This window comes from Lagenorhynchus albirostris, chromosome 15 (genome assembly GCF_949774975.1).
Source record: "Lagenorhynchus albirostris chromosome 15, mLagAlb1.1, whole genome shotgun sequence".
NCBI classification, from domain to species: domain Eukaryota; kingdom Metazoa; phylum Chordata; class Mammalia; order Artiodactyla; family Delphinidae; genus Lagenorhynchus; species Lagenorhynchus albirostris.
In genome coordinates this window covers 886,942-896,238 of record NC_083109.1, presented here as the reverse complement: position 1 = coordinate 896,238, position 9,297 = coordinate 886,942, and the positions used below count along the sequence as shown (strand labels likewise).

The window sequence follows — 9,297 nt, the reverse complement described above, 5'->3', positions numbered from 1 at the left end:
GCGCTGCGTCCAGCCACAAGTGACCAGCCTAGGGCTGGGAGTTGGGGGCGTTAAGAGTGGGCTTCCAAGAGCGTGGGAGCTTGAAAACCCGGGTGAACAACAATGTGTGTGTGACAGCCACTCGTGGGGGAGGAGCCCTCAGTTCATCCCATTCTCAAAGAGACCCCCAACACGTTCAACCCCGCTTCTGCGGATCCAAAGTGACTCATTCTTTGTCCTGGGTGCCCCCACTGGGGGAACGCCAAAGCCCCCTCACCAGCTGGACTCTGGATCCAGTGCCCCACCGTCCCCCTGGGTAGCACAGGTGGACACCTGGCCAGGTCGCCCACAGGGGTGGTGGGTGCTGGGCGGGACGCCAGGTGGGACGGGGCTGGCAACTTGGTGGGGGGCCAGGAGGGGTCCTAACGAGCGCCCTCCCGCAGGGCGAGCCGCCCACCCCCCAACAGCAGGCGCACACGGCTCCGGGGTCGCTCAGTTTATTGGTAAAACGGGCACTGAGCGTGGCAAAGGCTGGACGCGGAAGCCGGGGCGGCGGCGGGGGCGCTTTTCCTCTTAAAGAACTTCCACTGGACCTTGATGGCGAGCATCCAGTCGCTGACGGAGAGCCTCTTACAAGCGGAGGTGCAGACATGCGCCTGGCGAGGGGGCGGGGCGCCGGGACCGCGCCGGGAGCGGGGCCGGGGGTAGGGGCGGGGGCGGGGCGCGGCGCCGCCGGGGAGGGTCGCGCCGCGGGCGCCCGCGCTTCACTTGCCCGCCTTCTGCGCCTTCTGCGCCGATTTGGTGACCTTACCGGCGCCGCCACTCTTCTTCTCCACATTCTTGATGACGCCCACGGCCACCGTCTGCCGCATGTCGCGCACGGCGAAGCGGCCTGCGGGGAGGGGGCGTGAGGCGCGGGCCGGGATACAGCGCGCAGGCGCACTCGCGCCCCCAGCATCCTCCCCAGCCCCTGGCCCTGGGGCGGGACGCTAGCGCTGGGCACCGAGCTCTCTGTGCCTGTTTGGGGGGGGGGGCAGTGGAGTACGAGGCTCCTGTCTCCTTAGGTGTCAGGAATAACACACATAGGACTCCGCCAAGCCATCGTTGTGGGAATTAAATGGTATGTGGACAGTACTTAGGGCAGGCTGGCGCGGAGTACAGTACACCCTTTTAGCTATCTTGAAGATGGCCAGCAACCTTGCACAAGGCAGCTCTCTGATATAGGTCTGTGGGTCGTCCTTGGGGTATCTGTGCGGCCGGCCAGCTGGAGGCAGGCGGCCAGTCCTAACTCTGCCACCAGACCCGCTGTGGGCCTTGGGTGAGTCTGCAGAGCAGGATACCATCCCAGGCCCACCCAGTGGGGCCACCTGTGCTCCATGAGACAAAGACCAAGGCCGGGGGCCTCCTGCTAAGCTCTAAGCTGCAGCGCAAAAGTGCAGGACCCTCCGTCCACCCCACCCCCACAGTGGTCCTCTGCCCTTGGCCTGGATTGGCCACCACCCCGGGGCTGCCCCTCCCTCACCCCCCAGCTCACCGAGAGGTGGGTACTGGGAGAAGCTCTCCACACACATGGGCTTCCCCGGGACCATCTCCACGATGGCCGCATCGCCGGACTTCAGGGACTTGGGGTTGTCCTCCAACTTCTTTCCAGAGCGCCGGTCAATCTTCTCCTTCAGCTCAGCAAACTTGCAGGCGATGTGGGCTGTGTGGCAGTCAATGACCGGCGAGTAGCCAGCGCTGATCTGCCCAGGGTGGTTCAGAATGATGACCTGTGGACAGAGGTGCATGAGGCCATCAGGCACACGCAGGTGGGCACAGGGGGAGGGCACAGAGCTGGAGGAGGCTCCGCCCACCCCCAGGTCCCTGGGGCCCAGAGTTCCGACCATGGAGGAAGGTCAGTCTAGGGGGGACCCAGGCCCCCGGACCTGGACCCCGAGGTCCTCTTCAAGCATCTAAAAAGCCACAAGAGATAAACAACGACGAGGGCACGGTGTGAAAGGGCCAGCGGCCAGAGCAAGGACGGGGGATGACAAGACAGGACTTAGATTATCATATTTCAATTGTATCTCAGTCAAGCCAATTTAAAAAGTCCTAGTCCCGTAAAGAGGTGACCGAAGAGGACACAGTGCAAATGTGGAGAATTAAGTATCACAGGCCTGTCCCAGGCAATAAACTGATAAAAGCGTTTTCAGGACCAAAGGGGGACCTCAGTGAGGCCAGGAGCACCGAGGCCGGGGTGCACCCCGCCTGCTCTTCCCACCTGCGCCCTCGGCCGGCTTCAGCCCTTCCCGGCCTCAGTGGCCCACTCTGCGAAGCGGGGGTCTCAGTCCTCCCCAGCGCCAGGCAGCCCCCTCACCTGAGGACAGCCCTGGTACTGGGGGGGGGGCCCTGCCGGCCACCGGGCTGCCCACCTGGGACGTGAACTGGGCGGCCTCCTGGGGTGGGTCGGACTTGCTGTCCCCGCACACATTGCCCCTGCGGATGTCCTTGACCGACACGTTCTTCACGTTAAAGCCTACGTTGTCCCCGGGCAGGGCCTCGCTCAGCGCCTCGTGGTGCATCTCCACTGACTTCACCTCCGTGGTGATGTTCACAGGCGCAAAGGTCACCACCATGCCCGGCCGGAGGATGCCCGTCTCCACTCGGCCCACGGGCACAGTGCCAATGCCTGGGCCGAGAGGAAGGGGGCCGTGAGGGCAGGCTGGCGTCAGGGGTGCCCTGTCCTCCCTGGCCGGTGGGGGGTGGCCACGTGGCGGGAGGGAGGGGACAGGGAGACCCCGGGCAAGGCGGACGCTGAGACATTCAGACAGAAGTGGAGGCTTCCGCGCCCCGCCAGCGGAAGAAGGGACTGAGGAAGAGAGTTCCCAGAGCACAGGGAGAATGGGCAAGGAGGGGTCCCACCCTGTGAGGCAGAAGCCCTGAGCGGATTGAGGACCAGCCCCCCCAAGGTGGCCTGCCTGGCGCTGGCGCTGCTGTCCTGAGGGTCACTCCCAAAGGGGCGTGGGTGCCCCTGCACTTCTCAGGATCTGCTGATACTGTGTGGCTGCCCAGTGGGGGTCTGATGCTCCCCAGAGTGGGGGACGGGGGCGGTGGGGACTCCAGCCGGTCTCCCTGGCTGTGACAGAGGCTCGTGTGGCATTGCGGAGGCTGAGGCTGGTGGCTGTTCTCTGTGCTGGGTGAGTGACACCCCCATCCTGCACACAGCCCCTGCATCTCTGCCACAGCCTCCTGGCTGGGAGTCCCCCATCGCTGCCCCCTCGTGGGCCTCACACTTGTTTATGGTTCTATATCATTTCATGACCAGCTTTTCTCACTCCTGGAGTGGATCGTGTCTCCCACAAGACAGGAATCTCCAAGTGGAGAGTAATATGCGACTCTCCCTGTGCCACCAGCTCCTGGTATAGGGCTGGGCACTTATCTGGAGGGAGGAAGACCCTGGCTAACTCGGGACAGACTGATGGACGGGCGGGGGGAGGTGGGTGGATAAATGGACTGATGAAGAAATGGATAATAGATGGGTCGGGGGTGGGGTGGATAGATGGACAGATAGATGCATGGATGGAGATGGGTGGATGGGTGGCCCCCCGGAAAGTGTGCAGCATGGGGGAAGGGGCTGAAATAACCCGGCCCGGATGCTCCTGGTCAGGGGCCCATTCTCAGGAGGGGGTCTGAGGGCAGAGCTGGCCAGGCTGCAGGGTGGGTGCTGCAGCGGGCGGTGGCCACGGAGCCCTCACTCACCGCCGATCTTGTACACATCCTGCAGCGGCAGGCGCAGGGGCTTGTCTGTGGGGCGTGTGGGGGGCAGGATGGTGTCCAGGGCCTCCAGCAGGGACACGCCACTGGCGTTCCCTTCCTTCCGCTCCACTTTCCAGCCCTTGAACCACGGCATCTGCGCAGGAGGAAGAAAGCACCGTCCTAGAGCCCACGTGCCCCCGTGCCACCCACCCCACAGCCGTGGCCTCCGGGCCCACGGTTGGCTCACCCCTCCCTACGTGAGACCCCACGAGGGGAGCTCGATCCACGGCATACAAGCCGGCAGCCCGGCCCGAAGGGGCGGCCCCCAACCACAGGTGCAGGGCTGAGTTTCCCCTGGCTCTCCTGAGATACCCCCCATGCCCACCTCCCTCAGTGTGGGCAGCTGCAGCCTGGCCAGGACTAGTGACCCCTGCTGGGCCAGGGGTGGCCTCTGGCTTGACCGGGTGAGGCACTTGGTCTCGGGCTCCACAAATTCAAAACAACCAGGTCCCACTCATCACCTCCTGCCGAGTCAGAGTCCCCAGGACATGGGCTGCCAGAGCCGCCAGCTTCCCAGCTGGCCCCAGAGAGCCAGCCCTCGGCCCTTTGCTGTCCCGGCCTGCCCTGGACCTCGGGGAGGGGCCTGGGAGGCCCCGTGGCCTTGGCCCCTGGGGGAGATGCAACCCTGCCACGCAGATCTCTGGAGACAGAGACGGGGCAAGTGGGCCTGGGCCCCGGCAGCCGCTGCCCCCGCAGGGTCAGCCTGGGGGGCGAGGGGGGCGTGTCCCTGGCCAGAGAAGGGGCTGCAGTGGCTTCTGCCAGCCTCACAGGGAGGCTGAGCTGAGGGCAGAGCGTCCGGCCCCCAAGGAGTCTGGGGCTTCCAGCAGCGCGGACACCCACAGGGGGCTGGTACCGCACTTCCTCCTGCTGGCTGTCTGTGCCCGCCCTGACCCAGGGCCCTCAGGGGGAGGTCTGAGCAGCCCCACCGCTGCTGGGCACTCACGTTGGGCGAGGGTTCCAGCATGTTGTCGCCGTGCCAGCCCGAGATGGGCACGAAGGGCACGGTGGCTGGGTTGTAGCCGATCTTCTTGATGTAGGCGCTGACCTCCTTGACGATCTCGTCGTAGCGCTTCTCGCTGTAGGCGGGCTCCGTGGAGTCCATCTTGTTGACCCCCACGATAAGCTGCTTCACGCCCAGCGTGTAGGCCAGCAGTGCGTGCTCCCGGGTCTGCCCGTTCTTGGAGATGCCCGCCTCAAACTCGCCCACTCCCGCCGCTACGATCAACACGGCGCAGTCCGCCTGCCCGGCAGGTCGGGTAAGGTGAGCCCAGACCTCGCCCAGCACCCAAGCCCAGGCCCCTCTGGGCAGCAGACAGGGGCCTGGGCCATCGCCTGGGCATGGAACCTGGGGGTCCCAACCTTAGGGGCAGTGTCTGTCTGTCTGTCTGTGTGAATGCCCTGGCGATGTCGGACTGTCCGGGGGCATTTCTGCCCACATTTCCATGTCCCCATTCTGGCCTCTGTGTCTCCTGTGAAGGCGGCCCTGACAGTGGCTGGCTGTCCTTACAGGCACCCTTGCCAGGCTGAGATGCCAGGACACTTAGTTCTTTGGGGGGGCGCGTGGTGACAAAGGTGAGGGGTCTCATGCCCTGGCGAGGAAGCAGAGGAGACCCAGCTACCGCTCACCGATTCCAGGGCGCCCCAGGCTCTCCTGAACGGTGCCCCCGCCCCACCTCCCGTCCCCCAGGCCCCCGAGGCCCCGCCCACCTGGGATGTGCCTGTGATCATGTTCTTGATGAAGTCGCGGTGGCCCGGGGCGTCGATGATGGTGATGTAGTACTTGGTGGTCTCGAATTTCCAGAGGGAGATGTCGATGGTGATGCCGCGCTCCCGCTCGGCTTTCAGCTTGTCCAGCACCCAGGCGTACTTGAAGGAGCCCTTCCCCATCTGGAGGAGTGGGGACGTGGTTCAGGACGGGACCGGGACTCGGGTCTCCCTGGGGCGCGGGAGCAGCATGTCACAGCAGAGAGACCCCTCGCTACTGCTGGAACCCTGGGGCTCTGGACCCACCTCCGGAACCGGGGACACCAGGACCTCATCCATGCCCTGCCCCGGCCGGCCTCCTGCCGCCTAAACGGGCTCCACCAGCAGGGGGCGCAAGGGCCTGGGAGCAGCCTGAGAGCCGCCCTGGTTTCAAGCCCTCCCCTGGCCGAGGGCTTCCCTTTATCTGAAGCCAGGGTCCCCCCCACCGCACCCCCCAGATCCCTGTGTCAGCTGATGACCCCGCTGGGCTTCAGGCTGTCCAACCAAGAAGCCCCTCTGTGGTTTTTGTTTTTGTTTTTTTTTTGTTTTTTTTTTTTTAGGGAAAAAGAAAGAAAGAAATCAGATGAGGTGGTAAGGAAGGGCCTGGCTTTCCAGTTCTTTCCACAGCCGCTGAAGCTCCCCAGTGGCTCTGAGGCTCCTCCTCCACTCCCCGCCCCACCTGACCAGGGAAAGCGAGGCCGGGCCGCCCTCTCCCAACACCTGTGCCAAGTGCCCAGTGAGACCCCCATGCCCAGGGTCAGGGCTGCGGTCAGGGTGGCAGCTGTGGTCACTGCCCAGCTGGTCAAAGCTCCCTGCCAGGGCCATGCACGGACAGGGCTCTGCCCTCCAGGGAGGCTGCCCAGCCAGGGTCCAGCTAGACCCGAGCCAGACGCCCTGCGAACGCCCTCAGCGCCCCTCAACACCAGCCCCGCAGGGAAGAAGAGACACAGCTTTGGGGCCCAGGAGCATCCCCGCAGCCCAGGCCAGCAGCTGCCCCTCCTGAGCCCTGGCACCGGCCATCCAGCTGAGACCCCTCACAGCTCCCCAACAGGAGCTTCCCCCAGAGCTCAGGGGTGGAGGTAGGAGGCACAGAGAGCAGACCCCACTCCATGGACACTTCCCACCCGTGGGTCTCGGACGCTTGAGAGGATCAGCTTCGAGAAATGGGGGGTCAGCCATCAGGGCCCCTCTCCTCCTCACCAGGTGACAAAGACTCCCCAAAAAAAAGGGTGCTACCCTGGACAGGCAGCCTGCCCCAGGCCGGCAGGAGAAAATGGAGCTGATGGGCTGGGTGCCCATCAATCAGCTATTAATAGCCGCTCTGAGTCCTGGCCCAGCCCCGGGACAAGCGAGGACAGCGCCACCTCCAGCCCCAGACCTCAGCCCCGGGGACACGGGAACCCAACCCTGGGGGCTCAGAGACAGTGACCTATCCTGGGAGAAATGCACCTCCAGCCCCTCTCCCACCGGGGTCTGGTCCGGCAGGTCATCCCACCTCCCCCCGACCAGGCACCTCCTCAGAGAGAGGCTCCCCCAGCTGCCCCCATGCCTTTCCCATCTGGATGCTGCGACACACACATCTCCCACGTGGGGTCCTTGGGGCTCACGCCCCTCTTGCCCCAGAGGAGTTCATCTGAGCTATGTGCCCCGGGGTCAGGGAAGCATCAGCCCGGCTGCCCTGTGAGAACCCAACCTCACGGTGGAGGCGAAGGTGGGAGCCCCCCTCAGGGCTCACCTCGGCCGCCTCCTTTTCAAACTTCTCGATGGTCCTCTTGTCGATGCCCCCGCATTTGTAGATGAGGTGGCCAGTCGTGGTGGACTTGCCTGAGTCCACGTGGCCGATGACCACGATGTTGATGTGGGTCTTCTCCTTGCCCATCCTGCCCGGGGTGTGGGGAGGGGCTGGCGCGACCTGGGGTGTTCTGGCTCAGGGCGAGGGGCACGCTGAGCAGTGACTCTGTGGGTCGAGGGGGGGAGCAAAGGTGATGGGGGGCCTCAGAGAGAAGCCCAGCAAAGCCCTGCCCTGCACAGGTTGGGAGCACACCCTGAGCACAGTCCGGGCCCCCAAGGCCGGAGCCAGGTCTCTGTGTTTAGCTGAGCAGAGCCTGGGGGCAAAAGCCCAAACAGTCCAGTCGCCGCACACGTCTGAGTGCTGTGCCTACAGAGCCCCCCCACCCTGAGAGGCTAACCCCATCCGGAGACACCGAGGAACACCAGCCTGGCGAGCCCCGTGACCAGTCAGGAGCCGGTGATGAGTCACCCTGCCCCGCTCTCCAGTGCCCTGGCCCCGGCCTTGGGCTGGGACACCGCGCCCACCCGATCCCAGCCCCCACCCCCCGCCCCACAGAGCTGCCACGGTGGAGAGACGGTCAGTGCTTCCCACTCCCCTCCTCGAGCAGGGACGGCACCATCTTCCCCTCATCCCCGCCCGGAAGGCTGGCACCGGGGAGACGCCTGGCCCAGAGCTCAAGCAGGGCGATGCGGTGCCCAGATCAGGGACCCAGAATAGCTCGGGCCCCCCCCGGGGTCTGGACGGGGGCAGGCAGTAGGGCAGGGAGGTGGGGGTCCCTGCTGTGTCCAGCTCGGGCCCTCCCAGGGGTCTGGACGGGGGCAGGGAGGTGGCGGTCCCTGCTGTGTCCAGCTCGGGCCCTCCCCGGGGTCTGGACGGGGGCAGACAGTAGGGCAGGGAGGTGGGGGTCCCTGCTGTGTCCAGCTCGGGCCCTCCCAGGGGTCTGGACGTGGGCAGGCAGTAGGGCAGGGAGGTGGGGGTCCCTGCTGTGTCCAGAGCAGGGAGAATCTGGCCCCAGCAGCCATGCTCAGCAGATGCCAGACAGAGATGCCCTCAGCCTGGTGGGGGCAGAGGGCCATGCCCTCCCCCTTCCCTCTGGTCACAGGGTCACAGCCCCTGCCTCATCCTGGAGGTCAATGGAGAAACCTAGGCAGCCCGTGGGGGGGGGGCAGGTGGCTGGGGAAGGGAAAGCGGGAGAAAGCGGCGCACCCCACGGTGCGGACCCCTGGGTGCGGACACCGCCTGCCCGGGCGGAGGCGGGGTGGCAAGGACCGCTCAGGTCTCACAGCCTCCCCTACCCCTCTACGTCGGGGGGGCACCCCCAGCGCCCACCCTCACCAGCCCCCAGCGCTGACGACCCTTCCCGAACCCCACAGGGCCCCCCCCACGGCGATCCCAAGGTCACGGCTGCAGGTTGATCGCCACCGCCCAGGAGACTCGGCCCCGCCGCGGCAGCCCCGTAAACAAGCGCTACCGCGGTGCCCCCACCCCCCCCCAGGGCCGCCCGGGGGACTGACCCCGGTGCTGGGTCCGGAGTCCCCGGGCGGGCAGCCGATCTCCTCGGGGAGCAGCGCAGCCTCGCCAGGCGCCGGGCCGACCAGTCTCTGCCCCTGGGACTGGTCCCCGGGGAAGGGACCCTCTGCGGAAAGCTGGGGGCGGGGGTGGGGACCCGGAGGCCCAGCGTCCTTACCCGGAGCCGAGGTCTCAGCCAGAGGGACTGGCGGCGCCGGCGCCGGCGGTTTTATCTCTCCAGGAGGGGGGTCCACCTATTGACGGAGCAGGCGCAGTGCACTGCACCCCTGCAGTACGGCAATGCGGCACCGGCGCGGGCGGGGCCGGGGGCGGGGATGCGAGGGATGCAGGGATGCAGGGACAGCGGGCCCGCGGGCGCACGCGAGCGCGACAGGGACGCGAGAGGAGCATGTGGCGAGGGAGGGAGCTACAAAGGCGGAGACGAGACGCACCCGGAGGGAGCGCGGGCGGGGAGAGCC

The 9,297-nt window shown here is 66.2% G+C and overlaps 1 protein-coding gene across 2 annotated transcripts; it reads right to left on the bottom strand.

The window, feature by feature from the left end:
• Positions 1-460: 460 nt before the first annotated feature.
• On the bottom strand, positions 461-9,086 carry EEF1A2 (eukaryotic translation elongation factor 1 alpha 2). Of its 2 annotated transcripts, none has more exons than XM_060124234.1 (8): positions 8,997-9,086; positions 7,253-7,474; positions 5,482-5,661; positions 4,718-5,014; positions 3,718-3,868; positions 2,391-2,647; positions 1,514-1,748; positions 461-871 (listed from the first exon to the last, which is right to left on the bottom strand). In XM_060124234.1, the coding sequence occupies exons 2-8, from the start codon at positions 7,394-7,396 to the stop codon at positions 744-746; spliced, it is 1,392 nt and encodes a 463-aa protein (XP_059980217.1). In that variant the 5' UTR covers positions 7,397-7,474; positions 8,997-9,086; the 3' UTR covers positions 461-743. The 2 variants fall into 2 exon arrangements, with proteins under 2 accessions (XP_059980217.1, XP_059980218.1); XM_060124235.1 differs by lacking the exon at positions 8,997-9,086 and adding an exon at positions 8,824-8,974.
• Positions 9,087-9,297: the final 211 nt, after the last annotated feature.